General features: G+C 40.3%; 1 protein-coding gene across 1 annotated transcript in view; it reads right to left on the bottom strand.

The window, feature by feature from the left end:
* The window catches only part of fsd1 (fibronectin type III and SPRY domain containing 1), a 66,849-nt gene extending 44,482 nt beyond the window's left edge, over positions 1–22,367 (bottom strand). The window contains exons 1-2 of the mRNA XM_028816487.2: positions 22,236–22,367; positions 21,853–21,948 (exon numbers count right to left, since the gene is read on the bottom strand). Of these exons, the coding sequence (XP_028672320.1) occupies positions 21,853–21,948; positions 22,236–22,250 (111 nt within the window). The 5' untranslated portion in view covers positions 22,251–22,367. The remainder of the gene's footprint in view (positions 1–21,852; positions 21,949–22,235) is intronic.
* Positions 22,368–27,728: the final 5,361 nt, after the last annotated feature.

The following is a 27,728-nucleotide window of genomic DNA, read 5'->3' as shown; positions in this document are numbered from 1 at the left end:
GGCATGATGCAGATGTTGTGCAGCTTTTGAGAGAGAAACAGATAATCTATGGCTTTTAAAATGGAGGAATGACATGCAACTTTTAATATGAGAAATGAGAATGCAGCATTGGCATGAGAGAGAGAGGAGGGTGGTGTAGGCAGTTCTGAAACCACACCAAAACATCATGCTATCCAAGGGCGAAACTGCAGCTCAATCTAAAATAAACCCTGATGAAGAGGAGGAGGAGGAGAAAGGCTGGGCAGTGGTGCATCATTTTAAAGAAAGCCTTGGTTGGATTAAGAAGAATGGACTCTATCTCTCTCAGTTATACTGAAGTACTAGGGTGTTGTAGCGTGTTAGTCATTATGAATGTAGTGAGAAGTCAAGTAAAATGACACCTTTTATTGGCTAACTAAAAAGACTACAATATGCAAGCTTTCGAGGCAAGATGAAGAAGGGGCCTGAGTTGCCTTCGAAAGCTTGCATATTGTAATCCTTCTAGTTAGCCAATAAAAAGTGTCATTTTACTTGACTTCTCACTGCAGTTATACTGAAGTAAAGCTTACTTTTATAGATACAGATTTTAAGTGTTCTTCTGTTAACTTCTAGTATTTAAAGACTGGTTTATCTACAAAGAAATATAAGTAATGATTAAAGTTTAATTTTACCTCCATGCAGCTTGCCTTGTTTATTGACATCATCTGCCCCTGTGTGCTTGTTCAAGTGATTCATTAGTTGTTTAGCCCTTTCAAAAGTAGCACCCAGGAAAACTGAAGGATAACCTGGCAGGAGAGCCTCCTGGCCTTACTGGAGTATGTCTTAGGGCTCATTTATACTTCACACTCAGAACGTGTACACGCGCGCATCATGGCTGCCACGCGTTCCCAGCATTCAATGGACGCATCCACTGAGCAGGTCCTCAGAAATAAACGCGACGCATGCGCGAGTTGCAGTACCAGCAAAAAATTCGGGGGGCGCAGTGTGCTAAAAGTTGGACTGCGATGTCAAGAGTCTCTGGTTACTATCTACATGTGACAGAAAGCCGCTTTGAGGATACTACGGGACCGATGTGTGCGCTTCGATGTTTGATGAATGGTTCAATGTGGTGAAGCAAAATGCCAACATACACATGCATTCGTGGTGCTTTTATATTCAAGCGTTACATATTCCCGATCATAATGACACGATACATTTTAAAAGTCTCACATACCGTCTTATGTGCCGTCTTTTTTTTCTAGGGCTTCCTCTGGACCAGACAGCAGTGGCAAACAGCAATAGATCGCCACACAGAACACATTAAATGTATGATATTCCAACTCTCTGCACATTTAGAATCCTAAGATTTATACTTGATACAACTTTCATGATGAAATGCATTAAAGTATGTATGTTACATTTTACAGATAAATCATTAATTTCGTTTAAATAATGAATACTGTTAAGAATTACACACATGGGGGTGACACGGTGGCAGAGTGGTAGCACTGCTGTCTCGCAGGGAGTCACGTTGCTGGTATTCCCTGCCTGGAGTTTGCATGTTTTCCTGCTGGGTTTCCACCGTGTGCTCCAGTTTCCTTCCAAAGATATGCAGAGTTGCTGACACTAAAATGATGCCAGTGTGTCTGAGTGCTTGCATTCACCTTGCGATGAGCTGATGCCTCGTGCAGGGATTGTTTCAGCCTCGTGCCCAATGCTTGCTGGAATGGACAAATCCCTGGATTGATGGATTCAATCATTACACATGCTTTTCAGAGATATTGCGGTAAAGTGTCATCGGAATTTAATGGGTGTTCCAGGCAATTCACAACACAGCAAAGCCAAACCTGTTCTCCCCGTGATGATATCTCGCACTGCCACCTGGTGGATTCCTCCAGATTTCTGTAAAGTACGCGCACAAGTATAAACAGTAAAACGCTTGCATAGCAGTCCGCTGCAGCATGCATTACGTGAAGTATAAACCTGGCCTTACATGCTTGTTCAGGTGCGAGATGTGCTTGTTCTGTTAGAATTGTGCAGCCCTTTCAAGGGTAACAATGAGGTAGCTAGCCTCTGGCCCTTAGAAGATATTGAAGCTGAGGTCGCCAGTCTTGGCCAAATTGCTAATGTTAGGCTCGGTTAGGTCAAAATAGGTGGTCTTTATTACAGATTTAATTTTAAGATTGTCATTATGGTTTTGTCCACAATAAAACAGCTGAGTTCTGTAAGAAAGAAATCTGTGTCTGCCCCTTCTGACAAATATGTTCTGTGTCAAGAGCAAAGTTGAATTTGTTATCAATGATTATCCTCAGATATTTGTAGTGCTCAGCCATCCCTCCTTTAATTAAAGTTGAGGTAGAGGAAGGAGGAGGATATCCAAGATCTGCAACCAAATATTTTGTCTCAGAAATATTTAGCTCTAAAAAGGAAAGATCACACCATTGAACAAACACATCGACAACAGGTTCATGGCTGTCTTCTTTATCTTCAAAAAGAGTTACAATGACAGAGTCATCTGCAAATTTCAGGATATGTCTATCCTTGTGGGAACTCCTGCAGTTATTTGTAAACAAAATGAACAAAAGAGGAGACAAAACAGCAACCTTGGGGGTGGCACCAATATACTAGATACCGTATTTTTCGCTCAATAAGACGCACTTTTATTTCCCCAAAAGAAGGGTGGAAATGTCTGTGCGTCTTATGTAGCGAATATTGCGTCACAGACCGTGATGTGTATTACCTGACAGAAGTCGACATCCAGGGGTAGAGGGCGACAATTCAGCTGTTAATGGCAACAAAACGGTAAGTTACGTTACAGGCATTCCCTCTCTGCTTGGAGGAATGTTAAACCCATTGACTCGCCATCTAATCCTTGCGTGTGCATGAGTTACAAAATGTAAACAAATGTAAACAAAGGCAAGATAGCATCGACATCTCACAAGGGAGCGAAGCGAGTGCAGAAAACAAAATACTCAGCAGACGATGTTTTGCGCATTATTGTTGAGTCGGAGTGATTTTTCAGAATCTGGTTTTGTTGAGAGTGATCAGGAGATCGAGCAAGCGAGTGAGGAACTGGAATCAGCTGATCGGACACCAGCCTATGCCGCTCCAGCTGTGCGCATTCGTGCAGCCGATGCACCTACGGCAAGGTTCGTGTGGGAGGAATACCAAGACATTGATCCTTGGGAGCCAAACTGGTTACCGGACTTCACAAGACAGCATGGCTTGCTGTTGGACACGACAGATTACCAGCCGCTGGACTACTTCAGGCTGTTCTTTCCTGAGGCTGCCTTTCAGCTACTGTCAGACGAGACAAACAGGTATGCAGAGCAATTTTTTTGAATTGCGGTCTGCACTTGCATCGCATTCTCATTTTGTCAAAGTGGGAACCCACAACAAAAGTCGACATGAAGAGCTTTGTGGCATTACAAATATAGATGGGACTAGACTGGCGATATAACTTCAGGGAGCATTGGTCCAAACGAGTTTTGTCCCCTGGTGGCTTTGGACAGGTAATGCCGTGTGATGATAGATACGTGCTCCTGCAAAGTGATTGTGAGCAGCTGAGCTTCATAAATTCTGACACTAGTGATGAGGAGTTCTTGGGGTTTCCAGAAAACTAGAAGAGTGCTTGAAGTCTCTCCTCATTTATTAATGGCAGTGACGATGGTTCTTAATACCACTGTTGACTTTACATGGTTGAAATATTCTGCTATATTTTATTAAATATATTAGTACACCATTTGTTTCAGAATATTTTTTTCTTGTTTTCCTCCTCTAAATCTAGATGTGTCTAATGGTCAGGTGCGTCTTAAGCAGCGAAAAATACGGTATATAGTCCGAATGTATATTGCATGTATTTAGAATATCAGAAAAACAGCCATTGCTTAAAAGTCCAAAATCCACAACCACCATGTTAGTATCCAAAAAGAATTGATCGATCAAGAAGTTTATCAATTAAAATTTGAAGCTAGATTGTATTAAACATGTTTGATCTGAACTGATTTTTCAAAAGTAGCTTATTTGGGAGGTCACGGAAGAGGAACAGCTCTTGGCCAATGCTAAGGTACTATGGAAAATGTAGATTTTTCAGGAGTAGTGATTTGTGTGTTCCAACAAGTATGCAGCTCTTGAGTGGAGCAGCTCCTGGCCCTTGCAAAGGTGTTGATGCTGAGGTAGTCAGCCTCAGCTGTCACGGAGACATTGAAGCTGAGGTAGCCAGCCTCGGCCCTTCCGCCTGTGTTGAGAATGAGTGAATGCTACACATGTAAGCATCACAGGGTGTACATATAAACAAAACCGAATGAAGACATTTCCAGTATTAACTTGTCTACCAATTTAAAAAGATGTTTTAGAGGTTAAAATACTTTTTGGGAATGTTTTCAAATGATAAGACAGTATGGAAGACACTAGAGTACTTAGACTGAGGTGCACAAACGCACAGGCATGGAAATATATGAAACTAGACAGAAAAGGACCGTCCATTCATGAGATATTGGGTTGAGGCCGGCTCTACTTCTACACACAAGTATTCATTTTCCAGTTCTTTTGGTGTGTGTTCCATCACTGCAATTTGAATTCTGGTCATATCTGAGGCTTTCATAATCTACTGCTCTGACACTCTGGACAAATATAGATACTGATAATCATGTGTGTATCCTTTAAAAACTATCAGGCTATATAGAGCTGCTTGCCTTCATCAGTTATGATCTATAACAGCTATCCATCCATCCATCCATTTTCCAACCCGCTGAATCCGAACACAGGGTCGCGGGGGTCTGCTGGAGCCAATCCCAGCCAACACAGGGCACAAGGCAGGGAACCAATCCCAGGCAGGGTGCCAACCCACCGCAGGACACACACACACACACACACTCACCAAGCACACATTAGGGCCTATTTTTTTCATTTTCCAACCCGCTGAATCCCCAATCGCCAATCGACCTAACCAGCATGTCTTTGGACTGTGGGAGGAAACCGGAGCACCCGGGGGAAACCCACGCAGACACGGGGAGAACATGCAAACTCCACGCAGGGAGGACCCGGGAAGCGAACCCGGGTCTCCTTACTGCGAGGCAGCAGCGCTACCACTGCGCCACCGTGCTGCCTCTATAACAGCTATTGGGCACATTTTTCTTCACAATCAGGAAGACATCACACAGGTCAGTGCACAGAACATGATACAAATTTGGTAAAGAAAAAACTAAGCACAAAGACAAAAGAATCAAAAACAAGATTTGCTGATAAGGAATAAGGATCATGGTTGGTTATACATGTAGGACTGTGCAAAGAGACTCCGATGATTATCCAGACAAACACTGCATGCCACCTGTCTGACTTAAGACGTCACTTGTACGTTAACTGTATATTGCAGATAAGCAGATAGCAGCCTGGCTAAGGGAGCTCTAAAAAGCCCGCATGATGGCAATATGAGAGATCTACAAATGACATCAAGCCTAGATATTTAAAAAATGGTGCCACGTTTCATTCACCAGCACAGTAAACCCTGAAGCCAGAAATACTGCTGATATGGTAATCAGAGACTATAAAAGCAAGGCTGATCTTAACCAGGCTTATTTAAAAAATAATAATAAATCATATACATTTTTGACAATCACAATGCTCTGCTGGCAAATATAATATTCTGCTCTCAAAGGAGGATGATCACATTGCAGCCTGGGTTTACTCAGATTAAATTGTTTGCTTTGACAGGCTTCTGCATATAAAAATCTGTAGTCCTTGACAGGACAAAAAATATCAATATTTCACCAAGGAGAAACACATACCAAATGTAATCTGTCCGCTAAACCATTCAAATGTCCTAGCCACTTTTAAGGCTACAATAAAGCTGCAATAGTTAAATCATGCAGTCATTTCTAAACTTACTGGCACCCTGGGAAAAAGAGCAAAAATCCATTAACAGCCAGACACATAAATATATTCAGGGTGACTAATTGTTGTGTATATTGAAGGACAATCCCAATAAAATGATTTAAGTAATCCAAAAAAACATTTGTCCCATATTTTTCACACAACTAATTTCTCAATGCTGTAACTAAGGTTTCAAATAAAAATGCCTTGTTGGGTGTACCATCAATGCACTACATTTAATCTCAAATCGCGTCAGTTCTACTCAACATAGATAAAACTCTGACCACTAGGACATTAGAACATGTTAGACGAGAACAGGCCATTCAGCCCAATGAAGCTCGCCAGTCCTATCCACTTATTTCTTCCAAAAAACATCAAGTCGAGTTTTGAAAGTCCCTAAAGTTTTACTGTCTACCACACTACTTGGGCGCTTATTCCAAGTGTCTATCGTTCTTTGTGTAAAGAAAAACTTCCTCATTTTGTGCGAAATTTACCCTTAACAAGTTTCCAACTGTGTCCACGTGTTCTTGATGAACTCATTTTAAAATAACAGTCTCGATCCACTGTACTAATTCCCTTCATAATTCTAAACACTTCAATCATTGTCATCTCTTAATCTTCTTTTGCTTAAACTGTAAAGGCTCAGCTCTTTTAATCTTTCCTCATAACTCATCCCCTGTAGCCCTGGACTCAGTCCTGTTGCACTTCTCTGGACCTTTTCTAGTGCTGCTATGCCCTTTTTGTAGCCTGGAGACCAAAACTGCACACAGGACTCCAGATGAGGCCTCACCAGTGTGTTATTAAGGTTGAGGAGAACCTCCTGTGACTTGTACTCCACACGTCAAGGCGCTATATTACCTGACATTCTGTTAGCCTTCTTAATGGCTTCTGAACACTGTCTGTAAGTAGATACCTTAGAGTCCACTATGACTCCTAAATCCTTCTAAGGTGTGCTCTCGATTTTCAGACCCCCCCATTGCGTATTCAAACCTAACATTTTTACTTCCTATCTGTAATACTTTACATTGACTGACATTAAATTTCATCTGCCTCAAATCTGCCCAAGCCTGTATGCTATCCAAGTCCTTCTGTAATGATATAACGGATTCCAAATTATCTGCTAATCCACCTATCTTGGTATCATCTGCAAACTTAACCAGCTTGTTACTTATATTCCTATCTAAATAATTTCTATTTATTAAAAATAGCAGCGGCCCCAGCACTGACCCCTGCTGGTCACCACTCTTAACACTGGCCAATTCTGATGAGGTTCCTTATACCGTCACCCTCTGCTTCCTGTGTCTGAGCCAATTTGGCATCCATCTAAAAATATCACCCTGAACTCCCACTTCTTTTAGTCTAACCAATCAGATGTTTAAATCCCCAGACAGACAAGACAGTCAACCTGGTTCAAGTCACTCATGTACCCTGTGTAATACCACTTTAACTCTTTTAGGGCTGATGTCGACTTTTGTCGACAGCAGGGGTTAAGGTTGGATGTTGACTATAGTTGATATCCAGGGGCAGAGGGTAATAATCAGCTGTAGACGTCGACAAAACTCACCATCACGTTACAGGTAGACCCTCTTTGCTAGGAGGACTGTTAGACTCATTGACTTGACATTGAATCCCTGTGTGTGTGAGGAACGTAGAGTAAACAACATCTACAATGACATTGACATCGGGCGAAATAGCAAAGCAAATGTGCAAAGCAAAATCCTCTGTGGGCATTATTAATTTTTTTTGCTTTTTGCATATTATTGCTGACTCATCAAACTCCAATTTTGATGCAAGTGATCTGGAAATCAAAAACCAAAGGCAGGTAGCTGTTTCTTTTCCAGAAAGTTCCCTTCAGAATATGAATGGTTAGACAAACAGGTATGTAGTAAGTATGTAAGCAGTGTGACAGCCGATCTTAGAAAGCTAATGTTTAATGTTAAAGGCATATAGTGTTTGCTTTGTATGCTTTTTAGAAAACTGAGTTTTTGGGAAAAATATTCAGACCTGGGAGAAAATGAAAAAAATAACTAGCCCTGAAAGAGTTAAAGGAAAAATGCAACTTATAGATCAGGGCTTCAAATTCAGTGTGGGATTGTCTCACAAATGTATTAATTCCCAAAAATTCTGACTTTTAATGTGTGAATTTCTCACATATATTTATTTAATAAGCAATCTCTTTACTGTAGTTGGTTGCAAGGATATTCAATGTCTTTTTCAAATTACTAACATAATTTTTTCTTAGTAATTTCTTAAGAATTAATATTTTTGTATTGTTTATGTTTGTTAAGCTCACATGCACTGGATGTTACTTGCCTGTTACAATTGCTCTTGACTAGAGTGTGTAGCTGGAGAAGTGTCCAGCTGCAGTCAGGACAGTTTTAGGCCTCGGACGGACGGACAGACAGACACTTTATTAATCTCAATGGGAAATTCACATTATCCAGCAGCAGCATACTGATATAATAAATAATATTAAATTAAAGATTGATAATAATGCAGATCTGGGCACTTCAGACATTACGAGGTCCATAAATTGATGCCCCCCTCCCCTGTTTCGCTGGTGAACTGACGGCTGTGTTACATGCCCCTCATGATGATTTCAATTCCCTTTAGTTCCTGCAACTCAAATGTGGATTCAGTATTTACTAAACTTCTAAACTATTGAGGTCTCTCAGTTCTGCATCCGAAGCAGTTGTTTTGGTGTCATATATTAGAAACAAATTGAACAAAAAATCTTAACATTTTGTATTTTATAGTACACGTTTTATATCTGCGTTTGCCCTGTCTAATTCATGAGACTGCACTTTTTAATAAGTTAGTTATATGCTGCACTCAACGGAGTAGTGGCTCTGTGGCTAAGGATCTGCACTGGTAATCAGAAGGCTGACCCCATACAAAAATGGGAAATGCTAAGGAAGAAGATGAAGAAGAATAAATGATATGCTGCACTCAGCTGTGATTAACACTACATATTCTTACAGACTCGAATAAATCATATAATTTGTGTAAGTCAGCGCCGGATGTTTAGGAGTTCTTTACAGTAGGGTCTTTGTGGTCCTCTCTGTGTTATATCATTAGTACTGTATTATTACAGGTGTACAAAATTTTAATATCTATATTAATGTTGAATTAATTGTGGCAGAGTTTATACTCCAGAGGAATAATGCACTCGCCCTCAGAAGCACGAAGAGGCATAAAGTAGTCACTTGAGTCCCCCCAACTCTGTTAGCCGAGTGGCTTAGTGTACCCATTGCGGATGATGGCTCGCGACCTTGCAGCAAGTACGAAGAGACGTTTATTACATTAGCATGACAGTTTATCCTGGTGAAGCTTTTTATTTATAATAAATTTTTTTTGCACACACGTTCAGTTTGCCACCATTACTATAACTGAACATTTAGCACAAAAGTGTACCGCTAACACGGGGGTGGGGGCTTCGAAAGTGGGTGGAGTCCAAAGAGACGCCGCTAAACAGCGGCATCACCTTATGGGCCTCAGAATGTCTCAGGTCGCTGCATCTGTCCGACGCCTAATACGGTCCTGACTGGAGTTCCTCAACCTGATCGGCCGATCAGTGGAGCGCAGGAGATAAAGACATGAGGAGTGTGTGATGCCCTGTGTTTAAACTCTACTTTAGAAGAAACTTGACTAAACTTTGTTAAATTGAAGGCTAAAAACAGGCCGCAGTATATTCTTGTGTATAAATTGATACCAAAATTCAGTAAATTTACCTGGATTGTTTAATGAATTTGTTTCGGGTTCACCCCTTTTTTTTTGGCAAATTGACCGCTGCCTATTCATGGCTGCTTCATAACTAAACTTCAAGAGAGCTGTAATCTTTAAAGTGTCTGTGGTGGACTGACTGCTTGCCTGTAAAACCTGATCTGAAAAGTAAGGTACCATTAGTAACACACAAAATGATAAACAATGCTCAAGGATAACTTTCAAGAGGTTCAGCTGTAGATACTGTATACCTGTGGCTAAGGTTGCACTTCTCAGACTTCTCAGACAAGAAGGGCATTTCAACAAAAAAATGAGGACTTCATAAGATGTGTTTCCCTATGACAGGGCCGCTCTTAGGCATGGGCGAGCAGGGCAGTCGCCTGGGGCCCCGAGACAAAAGGGGCCCCATCATTCGAGGTTTTTTTTTGTTTTTTTTTTAAGATTGACGCAAGCTACGTATCTGTACTAAGAAGTTTAATGCTAAGCTTACTGCCCTTTCCCGGGGCAGGGCCGCTGCAACAGGGAACTGGGGCTTGGGGCATTCGCTATGGCCAAGAAGAAGAGTGTGCAGACAATTTGAGTCAAATTTTAAATACGAAGCGCAAGATCAACCAATACTTGATCCAAAGGATAAACATCGCATTGAATTTTTCAATGTATTGCTTGGCCAAGCGATATCGTCAATGACTGAGCGCTTTGACCAAATGAAAAGGCATTATGATTGCTTTGGTTTTCTTTATAATTAATTATGAGAGCATAAAATGTCTAAGTGATGCGGATCTGATTAAATCCTGTCAGAATCTCAATGCGATATTAACAGATGAAACGACTGGTTCCGATATTGATGCTCAGGACTTGTTCTCTGAATTGCGTATTTTGGCAAATCTGGTGCCTCCTAATGCTTCTGCTCTTGAAACATTGCAGTTTATATACCAGAACAGCTTGCAAGATTCTGTTCCAAACGTCGCAATAGCGCTATGTATCGCCTTGACCACAGCAGTTACTGTCGCTGCTGGGGAACGCAGCTTTTCTAAGCTAAAGATAATCAAGAATTACCTCAGGACAACCATGTTACAAGAACGATTGAATCCTTTAGCATTAATGTCCTTTGAGCAAGACGTTGTCCAATCGCTTGATTACTCTGAATTAATTAAAGATTTCGCAAGTGTTACAGCGTGAAAAGTTGATTTCATTTCTTGAGCTTTATTCTGGAATGATCTTTAGCCCAAGTTTTACTTTGGTAGAAAAAAATGGAACACGGTTCAAAAAACACACTTTTAATTGTGACGAAAACATAAATAAAATGCTCTAAAATTTATAAAAATATGCACCACTGCACTGCACATTTTGTACACGCTGGGCTTAGCTACATATCTCCACACAGTGCCCAGTGGAAACAGGTCAAATCTGGCTGAACTGTAGCTAATACTACACGCATTAGGGCTCCCACAGTCTAATTATGCCCAGGGCCCCAAATGTCCTAAGAACGGCCCTGCCTAGGATACCACAATTCACCTTTATATTTTCTTGCGGTATTTAGTAATGTTCTCTGGTTTTGGCAACATTTCATGGTAAAAATCTCAAAGAAAATATGTTCATGGGCAAACAGATAATAGTCATAGTCCTTCTCAAGCCTGCTTACTCCCATTCAGAAGAGCCTAAACTGATACAACAGGGCACAGTGCAGGCAAAAGGCCTGGCTGGGGTACCAATCTATCGTAGGGTCCACTCACACAGACGTACTCGCACTGGGACCATTTACCACGTGAAAAGAAACTGGAACACCTAGAAAAAAAAAACAACACAAGACACAGGGAGAACAGACAAGCTCATTGCAGGCAATCAGGTACTGGATTTGAATAAGTGGCAGTGCTAATCAGTCTCCACTACTCTGCCACCTCAGCTAAGTCTATATTAAATATATGTTAAACAAATATACTCAAAATTCTTAAATCGTATGCATTCACGCAACCTTATGTTAACATGGAATACAGTACGGTATGGATGAAAAAATTAAAAAGAAAAATATTAATTTTTCTCAGCATATTTTATTTTACATCCTATAGATTTTTATGAGTCAACTGAAGCAATTGTTCTTTGGAAAGTCTGGAGTTTTGGCTAAATGTGAATGGAAATCTCTACACAAAAAATTTAAGAATTCCATGGAGAAACTGGCTGATAATTATCTACTCAAAATTTTATAAAACTACTGTAAACATTAGCAAGAATAAGTTGTGAAATAAAAAATACCTGAAATGTTAATATCAAAGTGCTTTATAAATTGTGGGCTTTTGACACCTGCTCTCTGCACATACACACATACACTTTCCCACCCGATTTTAAAACGGAATTTCAAGCCCTGTAAAAATGAAGAATAACCAACCAGGCAAACCAACGACGGTGTCCCACCGGACAGATATAGTTAATGGATCTCAATGCCCTAAAAATGTCAGATTACATGACTAAGAATCACAGGTAATGACTGGGTACATGATTCCCACGTGATTTCTTATCACAGTTTACAATTTCCAACATATCACGAGCTCACTGCAATTTGACAGCCAATTAATGTGCTGCCAGACGGTGCAGGTGGCTGTACTATTGTTTTCCAGGTATGGGGAGTTCAGCCGCAGTCTCAACCTGTCTTTTTCTTTTTTTCATTCTGTCATGGTATGACAAATACAAAAAACAGACAGACAAGCCTCCCTTTTGTTCACATGGTCCTAAGCACCTGCTTAGTCTTAGGCGTGGCCCACACTAACACGGGTATATGTGGAAACACTCTTAAAGTTTTCAAAATTTGTCATCCAAGCTAGTGTTTTCAGATCATTTATTTACTTTTTCATTCACTCTGAAATGCATGAAACTTTCTTATTGGGCCTGCACGATTTACCAAGATTAAGATGTAAGATTCCTTTATTGTTATTGAGAACACATATCACAAACAATGCTCAAAAACTATACTTTTGAAAACCACACATCTGATATATTCTCACATATACAGTTCACACATTACACAATTGTCAGCATATGCAATTTTTTTTTAAATATTGCACAAGTTGAGAAAATAAATAAATAACAATGATGAATAAGATATTTCACAATGATGTCTATAAGGTATGTGATTTCAGTACAGAATTTAGTATAGTAATCACTTTGGGATAGAAACTGTTCATCAGTCTTGTGGTCTGCACTCTAATGGCCGTATATACAGTACAGGTCTGTTACGATGCTTGATTTATCAGCCAAAAGTAAAAAGGTAAAAAGCATTAGGAAAAAACAAAAACTTCTTTGTGTGGACAGACTCTTTTTTTAAACCATAAGTTGTATCTAACGTGTAAGTTACTTTTCTCCTGCTTTTGATTTGGATTCAATTGTGACTGTACTGTATACATTTTGTAAATGTAAAGAATCGAAAGGCCTTTATAATCCCTTATCAAATCATACTACTGTTTTTACATTAAAAATAATTACTGTATATACTCGCGAATAAGTTGGGACTTGATTTCATTGTATAATTTCTGGTCTTTATATATAATATGCTACCGTGGCTGTCCGTATGTCTGTCCAGGATTTTAAGTCACCTGTAGCTCGCAAACCGTTTGAACTATTGACCTGAAATTTGGTACACATAAACTACGTGACATCTACTATCTGCTTTCGGGATGATGATTGACCTCCAAGGTTATTCCTCTTTTTATTTTACTTTATTGTAGAATCAACTCTTGGCAGCGGCCAGCAGGGCGGCCATGCAGTGCATGCTTATGGGCACCGTTCTTATCCCTACCACCTTCACCGTCACTTCCTCTACCTCTTCATATCTTAAGTCATTCTTGAGGCAGATTGAAGACTTAAGTGCCAGCTTAAGTGAAAAATTAAGGAAAACATACTAAGTAATTGGAACACAAACACTAACTTAATCAGTTTTAACGTGAAAATATGCCAACGAAAGAAGAGAAGAAGCGGGCCTCTAGGGTGGAGAAAAGAAGAGCTGCTCAGGAATCAGCAAGTGCATCAACCTCTGAGCAAACGAATAGTAAACGTACAGAGATAGAGAATGACAACTACGAATGTTCAAGTCAAGTGTATTCACTGCAGTGCTCCGTTACTGGTGTTTTATAAGGTCACTCGTAAAAGTCGAATGCCCACGTGACCACACAGTGATACCCGAACAATTCCGAAGTGACGTTTGCACTGATCTGTGTTTTTTGTGTCTCACACCCTCATACACCTTTATCGTAAGAGCATCCCTTATCTACGATGGAGCGATCGATCAGAAGAAAATATGAAGCTGGTTTTAAATTAAATGTCGCTGAAGTACTGAAAGAAGTTGGTAACTGCGATGCTGCAACAAAATTCCATGTGTTTGAGAAACTGATGCGAGATTGGAGGAGGCAAGAAAATGTAAAAAAAAAAAAAAAAAAAAATTTAAATGTTGCATTTTTGAACGGGCGTATAAGTTGGGGTCTGATTTTATAATCGAATTTTTGGGTTTCAAGACCCAACTTATACACAAGTATATACAGTAATCAAAAAGCATTTGGCGTCTACATGGAAAATTACAAAATACAAACCCACACAAAAAATTAAATATAATCCCTTGTTAAAATCAATGTGGAGGTGGGTTGAAGAAATATCATTGCTTAACAATATAAGATAAAAAAAATGGTGGAGATGGTAAACCACAAAAAAAAGTTTGAGAACCCCAGGCTAAAGATACCATGAGATATTTGATACCATATTCCTTAATAGCTTGCTATAGTTATGCATTTGCTTTTAATAATAGCTCTGCTATTGTCCAAAATCGTGCTGTGGGACTGCAGAAATCAAAATCCAGGATCATGCCCAGCTTTGCAGCATTGGGTTTTTATTACAGGGGGGTTCTGACCAGATAGTAGAATATTTTGAAGGGCCTTATCTTTAAAAAAAAAGATTGAACACACTAAAACAAATATTTTTTTGATAATAAGCAATTAAACTTTCCAACATTAAATAAGGTCAATGTAGCTCAGGCCAGATTTACACTTGACCTGAATGTTAACTGTAGTTACTCAAAGTATGGGCAACAAAGGCACCTTCTGAATTTGTGTGAGCACTATAGCTCTCGGAAGATTATCATCAATTTGTTGGGTTTATTTTATGTAAAATACTCGGAGCTACTTCCTGGTGCAAAATGAGAGCTTCTCTACTGTCTGCTTGATTATATCAATTTAAACCAGTGGAGAATCTGAAACTCACCTATGCATTAATTATAAACCATCTTGAGATGGCTCTTGTCAGCTACAAGAAATAAAGTCACACCACCCAGGTCCTTCATTATAAAAACAGAAAACAGAATCAAATCATTATGGTTTTTTCCCTGCAGTTTGAAAATAAAAAGGCTGTTCTTGCTCATCAGACTGATGGTTGTTTATTTTTAATGAATGGCAACAAAAGTTATCCAATCAAAAACTGAATTACCTGTACTTAGAAGTGAGAAGTAATGTGGAGTGAAAATTTCCATAATATGGCTTGCTGGGTTGGGAGTAACATGACACTACCTATAAAAACATTTAATACTGCCAGTTCCATTTTGCATATTCAAACTGCAAAACACATTTACATATGCAAAAAATTCAAATATGAACGCAACCGCTCTATTTTTTTCTTTGTGTGGGAACACTTTATTTTCACATGACAATGCCTGCTAATTGCACTTTGCAAGTCGAGCACTTACGTCTGCGTAAAACTGTGCAAACAAAAATTAACCCAAATGCTCAAAGAGTATTTTATATCAGAAGCTCTGCAGTCACACTAACTTAACAGGTTGCCATCGCTTATCTTACACAAATACAGAAAATGATTCAAGAGCTGTTTTCTTCTCACAGGCAAGAACAACTTGTTTAATGTATAAGAAGGGCGCAAAATACAAATAGAAGTCCTCCTGTAAAATATGGTGGTGAATCTTTGATGTTATGTTGTTTTGCTTCTGCAGACCCTGGGGCCTTTGTTAAGGTCAAATGCATCATGAAGTACTAAGATATTTTAAACAGTAAACTGATGACAACTGCCAGGAGGCTGAAACTTCCCCCCATAACTGGATATTCCAGAAAGACAGTAAAATGAAACATGTATCCAATTCCATTTTGCAACTTCTATCTCAGTCTCCAGATAGGAACCCAATAAGAACACATGATTGGCACTGAACAGTGTTGGCAGGCACAAAAAACACATAAAAAGGTTCCCTTGGTACATTACTTCATAAATCAATTTAAAATTTCATATGTGTAGTATTCATTCCACTTAATAGTAAATAAATGTAAAATATTTAACATGTTAGAAAGCCAAATAAAGTGCTAGAATAGTAATGTGTGTACTGTACAAAGTAACACGGATTTAAAAATGACTAAATATCTTCTTATATAATACGCTACCGTGGCTGTTCGTTTGTCTGTCCAGGATTTTAAATCACCTGTTTCACCTATTGACTTAAAATTTGGTACACATATACTACATGACGTCTACTATCCGCTTTTTATTTTTATTTTATTTTATTATAGAATCAACTCTCGGCAGCGTGCAGCAGGGCGGCTGTGCAGTGCATGCGTATGGGCGCCGTTCTCATTCCCTACCACCTTCACTAATCACTCTTGAGGCAGATTGAAGACTTAAGTGCCATCTTAAGTGAAAAATTAAAGAAAATGTACTAAGTAATTGCAACACAAAAACTAACAATCAGTTTTAACGAGAAAAGATGCAGACGAAAGAAGAGAAGCAGCGGGCTGCTAGGGTGGAGAAAAGAAGAGCTGCTCAGAAAGTAGCAAGCGCATCAACCTCTGAGCAGACGAATGATAAACGTACAGAGAAAGAGCTCAAGTCAAGTGTATTCACTGCACGTTATCGTGCAGTACGCCGTTACTGGTAACTCATAATATTTCATTTGTGTGTTTTATTTTAGTGTTTTTATTTAGGATTATTTGTCCAGACGCAGGATGTAAGTGAATAAAGTGTGTGCCCAGAGCCCGTACAGGAAAGCTGTCATTAGCTTATAGATAGGGATCTAAAGAACTAAGGACTCGTAGGATGTTTTTCAGAAGTTAGGATAAGAGTTTGAAATACATGCAAACAGATTCAAGAATTCTGGGATGATAAATGTAAAAGTAAATATTAAGAGTGTTATTATTGTATCCATTTATACATTTAAGCTCAGAAAAACTAACCAGTTATGTACATGCTTGTAAGAAGATATGAAATAGTGGCTTGGGACTTTGTAAATCAACATGTTACTCAAAGTTAGCTAAAAGTAACCTCACTCACAACTAACCAGATCTATGGAATTTATCAATTGTTTGTTTCTGCTGATGTAAGATCTTATATAAAATAGCAATCAAAGTCACTCTATAGAGGAAAGGATTTAGACATCACAGTTCCCAGGGAGAGAGAAGACAAAGCAGTCAGATTTGCCATCTACCATCCCTCTACTCCCAAGCGTCCCATCTGGCTTAAAGGAATACTCCACCTAAAAATGATATTTTATTTATATGCTACTTACCCCAAGTGCTATGTGGTGTAAATGTAATCTATTTTTACAAGGAATGGAGGGAAGTAACTATCACATAACAGAACTCAACAGCCACCAGTTCTGTACAACGGCAAACAATGTGAAGAACTTCAACTGGGTTTGGGAACTCGGGTTACTTGTGACACATAATCCATGTGTCTTTTATCCAGTCATTAGCTCAAAACATGCAAAACAAATGCTTTTTTGCTAAAATATTGCTAATTAGTTACTTGCTGTATTATCAGCAGGTCTGTAAGCAGGAATCCCAAAGACTCCTGAGAGAGAATTTTTGAATTGAAGACAGGACTTTTGACCAACAAACTATGAAAGAGGTGGATCTTCAAGTCAAAAACAGCAAAACTTCAAATTGTGCAATAAGCATATTACTAAGACTGCATTTTTCCACTTAAATATTGCATGATCGCTGCAGGAAGCTGAGAAATTAATACATGCTTTTGTCTTTAGCCATCTAGACTATTGTAATGCTCCCATAAAAGGAATACCAAAAAAAAAAAAAAAGATAAAAGTCGGCTGCAGCTAGTCCAAAAGGCAGCACAGGAGATTTTTAACTAAAAACAGAAAACCTGAGCCTATCTCACCAGGCTTAGCATCATTACACTGGCTGCCTGTTTCATTTAGGATTGAATTGAAAATATTATTAATTACTGTATACACGGTGGCCCATAATTATGTATATGATTGAAAAGGCGTTATTGTCAGGAAACTACCAATGTTATTATCAAGTAACATAATGGAAAATGAACATTAAGAACCTTAAATGTTTTTTCATCCCCCTGTTCTCCATGACATGGTTCACCAGTGCGCCATCCAGCTCGATACACGCCTCAAGATGACGAGCAACGTTGTCACAGGCGGCTTGGCACATCTGTACTTGTATCCTCTGAAATTCTTCTATGATAGCTGCACATTTCTCAGCTACATTGAGGCTGTGACGTTGATACACCTTTGTCTTCTAGGTAACCCCACAGGAAAACGTCTGCTGGGGTCAAATCGGGAGACCGAGCTGGCCATTCTACAGATTTGTGTCGGCTGATCCAGTGTTGCGGATCAATTTGCCGCCATTCTGTATTTGAACCCAGCAGGGGCTGCCTGGTCCAGCACATCACTACTCCCATTCTCAGGCAACACAGTGATGCCATTTTCAATACTTTTTTCACGTAGTAGTTTAAATGCTGCAGCCTGTGAAACGTCATATATATAATTATGGGCCACCCTGTAAATAAATCTCTAAATAGTCTATCACCATCTTACATTTTGGACTGCTTGTCCCCCTACATCCCTAATTGTAGTCATAGATCCTCTAGCATCAGTTTGCTCAGTATTCTGAGAGTGTGGTGAGGCAGCATTATGTTTTTATTAGGCCTGGGAAATTTAACACATTAATATTTGAAATTAATGTGGCCTGTGTAACGCGTAAAAATAAAAAATTGTTGCAACCAAGGCAGACAACGAGACAATAGTGTCAGGCAGTGTTTTGGCCAGGGTGGTATTTTCATGTATTTTTTTTTACATTACGAAACAATAATACAAAAAAGTTAAGTGTGAACCTGAAGAACTGCTTACACATCCAGTACCGTATTTATATACTACCTTTAAAAATTTTGAGAATTAAAATTTTATATATAAGTTTCAAATTACATGTTTCACAACACCTTGCCACATGTCAGTACGTGGTACTGGTATTCATTTCCTTGATTTATACATATTGACATAGCAGCCACGGTGTGGGAGGAAGGGGGGTTTATGGTAGTCCGGCAACAATACTAAATAAAAGTAGCGAAGGTAAAGATTACGCTCTCTCTCTTTCCTTTTTCCATGTCATGTTTCTGTAAGAAGATCGAATCAATGTCATATTACATATGTGCAAAATAAGTTTTCTTAGAGGGGCACTAAAACCAAAATGAGTCTCTAGTATCTCTGTATTTAACTTGCCAGTCTGACAGGTAGCTCACACTGCTTACTGCCCTAATATAATGACAAAATTCTATCAAATGGAAATGTAATGATTATCCCTACCTATTATTCCAGTTTGCAGTACCTTTGCTAATTTATGCAATGAACTCAACATAACCACCAAGTAAAACACGGTGTCCGTTTTAAAGATAGATAGCGGATACAGGGAATTTTTTTAGCATGCCAGGAGCAAAGGTGTAGGTAGAGCCGTGTTTTCTGTGGTGGCACACTTTTTACAAACCAATAAACCCCAAGGCACACCACGATACTATCAACCACAAAATCATTACATCTATATTCTTGTTGAACTGTCCAAAGTCACTGGACTATCAGAGATGCTGGTCAAAAAAAGGAGCAGCTAGGAAGTTGGCAGTCAAAAACACTTTGTGGGCACTTTAGACACATTTTTCCTGCTTCTTTGTCCCTTTGTCCACTAATACAGGTGGTCCTATATGGCACACCTGGGTACTTCTCATTGCGCACCAGGTGAAAAACACTTGTTTAGAATACAAGTATAGAGTCATTGATGGTGATGAACAGTTGATGATGGAATTTGTGGAGCTTTACACAAGCTTTCAATGTACAGTATGTCCATTTAAGAGATGCTTATTTCAATTAAGTCAGTTTTCAGCAGTGCATTCAAACTCTACCGTCGTTTCAATCGTTTAATTTTACTTTGACACGTCTGTGTCTCATATGCCATACCAATTTGAGAATTAATACACTGCTGTCGTTTTCTTACTGCCTGCTTTTCAGCTTGCCTTTTAGGAAGGCATTGAAATTCTGGTTATACTTACCTCAAGTAGTACATTGTAAAAGGTCAGGTTTCAGGATATTGTTTAAGTTTAAACTATGCCATTTAACTTTTAAAAATTCCTTTGTGTTGATTCTACATTAATTTTGTGATTCAGTGCTGGTTTACTTCATGATTTATGTATTTATTTTACGATTGCATGTGTTAATGTTAGATGTGATTGTGATTAATCCCATACAATTATGCAATTAATCAGTTAATTTTCTTTAAATCGATTCCTAGCCCTAGTTTTTATGCACCAAAAATCTGTAATATTTTACCATTAGAGATCAACTGTGCTAAATTTCCACCTCTTTACTCTGGCTTTCATGAGCACTTAAAAAATTACTAATATTACTAGCATTCCTTTCATACTGATGGGAGTAAAACATTCATTCTTTTTGTCAAATGCAATTCTTACTGCTGTTTTATAGGCTGGTCACTAATCACTACCAATGTGTGTGCATTTTTTTTTTCTTCCAGTACTCTGTGGTGGTGCATTGGTTTGGACATGTGCAGAGGAGAGATGCTGGGTATATTGGGAAAAGGATGCTAAGGATAGAGCTTCCGGGCAAGAAGAAAGAGGAAGGCCTAAGAGAAGGTTTATGGATGTGGTGAGAGAGGACATGCAGGTGATGGGGGTGACCGAGCAAGACGGAGGGGACAGGAAGATATGGAACAAGAAGTAGATGTGGTGACCCCTAATGGGAGCAGCTGAAAGAAGACGACGACTCTGTGGTGGCATTATGTGCTGCTGCTTCCCACTGGCCCAAGTGTGCTGTAGGCACCTAAGAGGCTGGGAAGACAAAGAGGGCTCCATTACAGTATCCTGTTAATAGCGATACACTCATGGAATGTAAAATGTCCAGGGAGGTCTTGATGGTATTCTGGCCTTGGAACACCACAGGTTTATTTTCTCCAACATCCCACCAACTGAAGTTTTTATTTTCCACCTGGCCACTGTTTGTAATTAAGCTGAACATTAACATTCTGCTATATGGTTATAAATAACTATTATTTAGCTTCTACTTTCATTTTGCAATGGTTTTTAGTGCTATTAATATTGTGAAGCACTTTGAGCTACTTTCAAGTATGAAAATGTTCTATATACGGTGAATAAATGTTCTTGTTGATGACACTTAACTTTAACACTTTTAGCATGCATAAAAATTTTCAACATGCTGTAATCTATTGAGCACTTTGCCTGAAGCACCAAATAGTAGAATGTCACAATAATCAAGCCGAGAGGTGACAAAAGCATGAATAAGTCTTTGAGCAGGATGATCAGTGAGAGAAGGTGTTCTTTAGCTCAAATGACAGACTGGAATGCAAAAATGACCCCTAAGTTCCCCACTTACGAGGAAGGAAAGATGGTACAATCAATATCAATGCTGAAGTTGCCTACCGATTTAAGAAGAGTTTTAGTACCTATCAGCATAACCTCTGTCTTGTCTCCATTAAGTTTTAAACAGTTAAGGCACAACCAAGAATCAATGTGACCAATGCACTCAACCTGCAAGTGTGTTGGGAAATCAGATAAGCTTAATGTGCACATAAATCTTGAGTGTCAAATGCACAAAAATGAAATTCCAGACCACATTATTTGATCATCTCAACCAAACAGAGAAGATAAATAATAAAAAAGCAATGTAGCGAGGTACACCTTGTGTAAATGGGACAATGGACTACTGACAATGTTTCTAGTTCTTTACTGTCATGTCCAAATTAGACACTGGCAATTTTGCAAAAAATTAAAGAAAAAGACACATACACGGGGCACAGTCAAGGTGGCACTTACAGCTCTGGGTAGATGTGGACACTTAAGCACCCACTGAGATGAAGGAAACTGCCGTATGAAGGTGAGGCTAACAAATTTGGGGGGCATAAAGGAAAATTCATATACACCTGGGCAAAAATAGGTACCCACTGGACACCAAAGCAAATCTGACTGTGACATATAACCACATGAATACTGGCATTTTTTTACTCTCACCTCAACGTTAATCAACATTTGTTTGAGTGCGCTGATGAAGTTCTGGATCTCGTCATTCTTCAAGGCCAGAGTTGTTATAATTTTCTTGAGCTCCTCCTGTAGATTAAATATGACACTAATAAACAAGGCTGACTCAAATGAGCCTACGTACCCACTGAACCAACAGTATGCTGCTTTCAAATGCCCACCAAACCTTTCAGCAGCATACGTTCGCCAAGGACGTTCCTGCCCAGCCTTTACCAGCCCAGTTCGAATAAAGGATGCTACAATCTTTCCGGTTGGGAATCAGGACGCGCCCTTGCCTTTCGCCTCATGTGCTAACACATAAGTACGTCTCTCTTTCTCCCACAGCACCAAATAATCGCTAAGGTAAAGGAGCTCACCTTTTGGTCCCCCATGGTCACAAATAAAAAGTCGGTTTAGATGCGAAGCCCACTAAAGAAACAAAGCTGCAGCAGTAACACATCGAGAAGCGCCTCAACATCCGGGCGCATGCGCAAACGAAGAGGATTCTGGGATACCGAGTCCAGCAGGCAGAAACGGGCCGCAAGGTGTGCGTGTGGAGAATTATGGGAAGCAGAGTTTTTTTTTTTTTTTTTTAAAGTGGAAGTTTTGATAAAGATGTAAAAATACAGTCCTCGTAATGAACTAAAGGAGTCACGTTTACATGGAATAATAATCATCGAAACAAATGCCCTTCAGACGTTGCATAGCTGCTGGAGAGTTATTTTTGATTGGTAAAGCTGGCTAGTAAGTTAGTTATTCTATCAACATGCATAATTAAAAATTCTGAAATCCGTTGAATCCAGTTTTGGTGCAAGAGCACATCCCGACAGCAGTGGTGTAACGGCGAAATAGCCCCCAACATGGTGCCAGTCCATCATAGGGCACAATTTAGATTCATCAGTTAACTTGGCTTGCACATTAGGGACATGAGGAGAATAGTGGAGTACTCAGAGGTAAGATCATAGTCTTCTTCTACTTTCGGCTACTTCTGTTACGGGTCACCACAGCAGATCATCTTGTTCCATATCATCCTGTCCTCATCATCTTGCTCTGTCACACCCATCACCTGCATGTCTTCTTCTCTGACCACATCCATAAACCTTCTCTTAGGCCTTAGCATCCTTCTCCCAATATACCCAGCATCTCTCCTCTACACATGTCCAAACCAATGCAATCTCATCTCTCTAACTTTGTCTCCCAACCGTCCAACCTGAGCTGACCCTCTAATGTCCTCATTTCTAATCCTGTCCATCCTCGTCACACCCAATGCAAATCTTAGCATCTTTAACTCTGCCACCTCCAGCTCTGTCTCCTGCTTTCTGGTCAGTGCCACCGTCTCCAACCCATATAACATAGCTGGTCTCACTACCGTCCTGTAGACCTTCCCTTTCACTCTTGCTGATATCTGTCGGTCACAAATCACTCCTGACACTCTTCTCCACCCACTCCACCCTGCCTGCACTCTCTTTTCCACCTCTCTTCTATAATCCCTGTTAGATAGATAGATAGATAGATAGATAGATAGATAGATAGATAGATAGATAGATAGATAGATAGATAGATAGATAGATAGATAGATAGATAGATAGATATTTTATTAATCCCAAATGGAAATTCACATACTCCAGCAGCAGCATACTGATACAAAAAACAATATTGAATTAAAGATTGATAACAATGCAGGAAAAAAAAAACAGACAATAACTTATATAATGTTAACGTTTACCCCCCCGGGTGGAATTGAAAAGTCGTATAGTGTGGGGGAGGAATGATCTTCTCAGTCTGTCAGTGGAGCAGGACAGTGACAGCAGTCTGTCGCTGAAACTGCTCCTCTGTCTGGAGATGACACTGTTTAGTGGATGCAGTGGATTCTCAATAATTGATAGGAGCCTTTTGAGCGCCCGTCGCTCTGCCACGGATGTCAGACTGTCCAGCTCCATGCCAACAATAGAGCCTGCTTTCCTCACCAGTTTGTCAAGGCGTGAGGCATCCTTCTTCTTAATGCTGCCTCCCCAGCACACCACCGCGTAGAAGAGGGTGCTCGCCACAACCGTCTGATAGAACATCTGCAGCATCTTATTGCAGATGTTGAAGGACGCCAGCCTTCTAAGGAAGTATAGCCGGCTCTGTCCTTTCTTAAACAGAGCATCAGTATTGGCAGTCCAGTCTAATTTATCATCCAGTTGTTAGCTGTTACTCTGTACTCTTAATCCGAAGTATTTAAACTTGTCCACCTTCGCCAACTCCACTAAGATCACAGTGATTCAGAGAAAATTACAAACTCCGTGCAGAGAACAATTGTGGCTGGTGAAACCAGAAGCCGAGACCCAAGAGTGCTCCACACACGGTAAAGTACTATCCATCCATCCATTATCCAACCCGCTATATCCTAACTACAGGGTCACATGGGTCTGCTGGAGCCAATCCCAGCCAACACAGGGCGCAAGGCAGGAAACAAACCCTGGGCAGGACGCCAGCCCACCGCAGGGCACACACACACACACCAAGCACACACTAGGGCCAATTTAGAATCGCCAATGCACCTAACCTGCATGTCTTTGAACTGTGGGAGGAAACCGGAGTACCCGAAGGAAACCCACGGAGACACAGGGAGAACATGCAAACTCCACACAGGGAGGACCCGGGAGGTGAACCCGGGTCTCTCAACTGCGAGGAAGCAGCGCTACCCTACTACTTGGGGAAAAATGGTGAGGAGCCCAATGTATTAGCTGCATTGTTTTTATTTCCCATTATTACAAAGTGTTAGGCTTCCATTGAATCTAGTCCTTTTTCTTTGTAAATAATTTCTGTTCTCACTAATATTGTAGCAGATGGCAAACCAAAGCACTTGGAGAATGGGGGCGTTAGGCTACCTGCAGTAGTGTATGTAGAGAGCTGGCAGACTGAGCTGTTAAAGGCGGAGCTGGCTAGCTACCTACTGCAGTGTGTAAAAACGATTTCCATCATTCCTGAAATCCTCTGCTATTGCAAATGTTTAACACTGGACATTACCATGTTTTCAGCCACAATCTATTATTAGGTAAAGGACACTTAAGGTAAAAAAAATAAAGTAACAATTGTTAGATAGATAGATGGGGGACAGTTACACCAGGAAGGGCATCTAGTGTAAAACTGAATATGCAGACAACAATACAGATTTCCATACCAGATTGAATGAGGCCCGGGTTAACAACTGCCTACACCAGAACTATTAGCCAAAGCATGCTGGGGTAAATTGGACCACTGTTGGCCGAAGGAGAAGAAGAGGGGGAAGGCATGTCCGGAGGCAGGAGGACAGGAAGAAGGTTAAGAGAGTGGAAGTGAGGGTAGGAACTTTGAATGTTGGCAGAAGCGATTGGCTATAGGGACCAGGCTGGGAAAGATGAGCAGTGGGCTAGGGTGATTAAAGATAAAGAAGGAAACGTACTCACAAGTGAGGAGAGTGTGTTGAGCAGATGGAAAGAGTACTTTAAGAGCTTGATAAATGAAGAGAATGAGAGAGAGAGAAGGTTAGATGATGTAGAGATAGTGAATCAGGAAGTGCAACGGATTAGCAAGGAGAAAGTAAGGACAGCTATGAAGAGGATGAAGAATGGAAAGGCTGTTGGTCCAGATGACAGCATGGGGGTGTTTAGGAGAGATGGCAGTGGAGTTTTTAACCAGATTGTTTAATGGAATCTTGGAAAGTGAGAGGATGCCTGAGGAGTGGAGAAGAAGTGTACTGGTGTCCGATATTTAAGAATAAGGGGGATGTGCAGGACTGCAGTAACTACAGGGGGATAAAATTGATGAGCCACAGCATGAAGTTATGGGAAAGAGTAGTGGAAGCTCAGTTGAGAAGGGAGGTGATGATTAGTGAGCAGCAGTTTGGTTTCAGGCCAGCAAAGAGCACCACAGATGTGATGTTTGCTCTGAGGATGTTGATGGAGAAGTTCAGAGAATGAGTTGCATTGCGTCTTTGTGGACCTGGAGAAAGCATATGACAGGGTAACCAGAGGGGAGTTGTGGTATTGTATGAGGAAGTCGGGAGTGGCAGAGAAGTACGTAAGAGTTGTACAGGATATGTACGAGGGAAGTGTGACAGTGGTGAGGTCTGCCCGGTCACTTGTTACTGTATATGTGTGTATTGCATTGTACGCAAAACATTTTGTCTGATGTGGTTCGTATCATCATGCATGGGCAAGCTCTGGGCATCCTGCAGCGGCTAGTAAGGGATAGTTGGGCATAGCGTGCAGTCAATTGACAAGGACTGATGTTAGTTATACATTTAATCCTCCATGTGCTGAGGTGTATCCCAGTTTAGGGTTACAGGGAGCCAATGATCATCACAGTACAGCTGATTGTTAAGGCAAATACTTTTGAAACATAATGTAATAAATATTGCAAAATAACACTTTTCGTCTGCAAAATAACTCTATTTTTTTTTTATTTTTTATTTTTTTGAATGGGAGGAATAAGTTTCCATAGTCCAGAAGTCTTCAGAGCTGAGAGAGCAAGGGTCCCACAGAAAGGCTCATGAAAGTCTTCAGCCATACGCTCGAGTCCGGACGTGACATCACAGGGGCCGGAGCCGGCAAGGTCTTCCTCCATAGGCTCAGTCCCGGAAGTGACGTCAAGAGGACCAGGTCTGACTCCCTTTAACTGCCTCCCATGCGCATGTGTGTGACAACAGTAACAAATACCAAAACCCACACAACATCCAAATATAATTCAAAGTATATTCTAAACTTTTAAACAATCTTCATATATAACTTTAATCACAAAAGCACCAGACATACGCACCTCTCATCATTGTGCTCCTGTTTAACTGTCAGAGCGCGAGACAAACACAAAGTCAAAACTTGACTTCAACAAAAAAAAAGAAACCTGCCAACGTTACACCGAAAGGTTTTGTGCCCACTACAGAGCAATAATGCCTGCTTCTTTTCCAATCTACTCTATATAAATAAAATCCTAAGCCTAAAAGTGCAACGGTTTTATGTGACGTTTTTGTGACGCTGTAAATTGGGCCTGTTTTAAAACCTACATATATATGTTTGGTATCATTCTTCATTTATCACACTTTAATGTGATGTTGCTACGGTGGGTTGGCACCCTGCCCAGGATTGGTTCCCTGCCTTGTGCCCTGTGTTGGCTGGGATTGGCTCCAGCAGACCCCTGTGACCCTGGAAAATGGATGGATGGCTGGATGGATGAATGTGATGTTGTTAGGTTTTCAGATTCTTATTCCCTTTTTAAATTATAAACTAAAAATTATCAAGAACTCACCTCCCGCGAGACGAGACTTTGTGCCATGAGATTTAACCACACCCGGGGCCGGAAATAAAAGAGAAAAAGTAGATGACAAAGACAGCCGCTGTACAGGCTTTTAAATGTCCGAAGCACTGTGTGAGATGCAGATCACACGGCACCTGCAGCAGCAGCTGATTGAGCAAAGAGGAGGTAAAAAAAATAAAACTATCTGTTTCCCATTGTATCACTGTTTAAGAGGGGGTTTTGGAGGAGCGACCGCGTCTCCTTGGGGTGCGTTTAGCCCCCCTCTATTGTTGGCATGGAGCTAGATAGCTTGACATCTGTGGCAGAGCAACGGGTGCTCAGCAGGCTCCTATCAATTATGGAGAATCCACTGCATCCACTAAACAGTGTCATCTCCAGACAGAGGAGCAGCTTCAGTGACAGACTGCTGTCACCGTCCTGCTCCACTGACAGACTGAGGAGATCGTTCCTCCCCCAAACTATGCGACTCTTGAATTCCACCCGGGGGGGTAAACGTTAACATTATTCAAAGTTATTGTCTGTTTTTATCTGCATTTTTATTACTCTTTAATTTAATATTGTCCTTTATCAGTAAGGTGCTGCTGGAGTATGTG

Source organism: Erpetoichthys calabaricus, chromosome 12 (genome assembly GCF_900747795.2).
Source record: "Erpetoichthys calabaricus chromosome 12, fErpCal1.3, whole genome shotgun sequence".
NCBI classification, from domain to species: Eukaryota; Metazoa; Chordata; class Cladistia; order Polypteriformes; family Polypteridae; genus Erpetoichthys; species Erpetoichthys calabaricus.
This window is presented reverse-complemented; position numbering and strand designations above follow the sequence as displayed.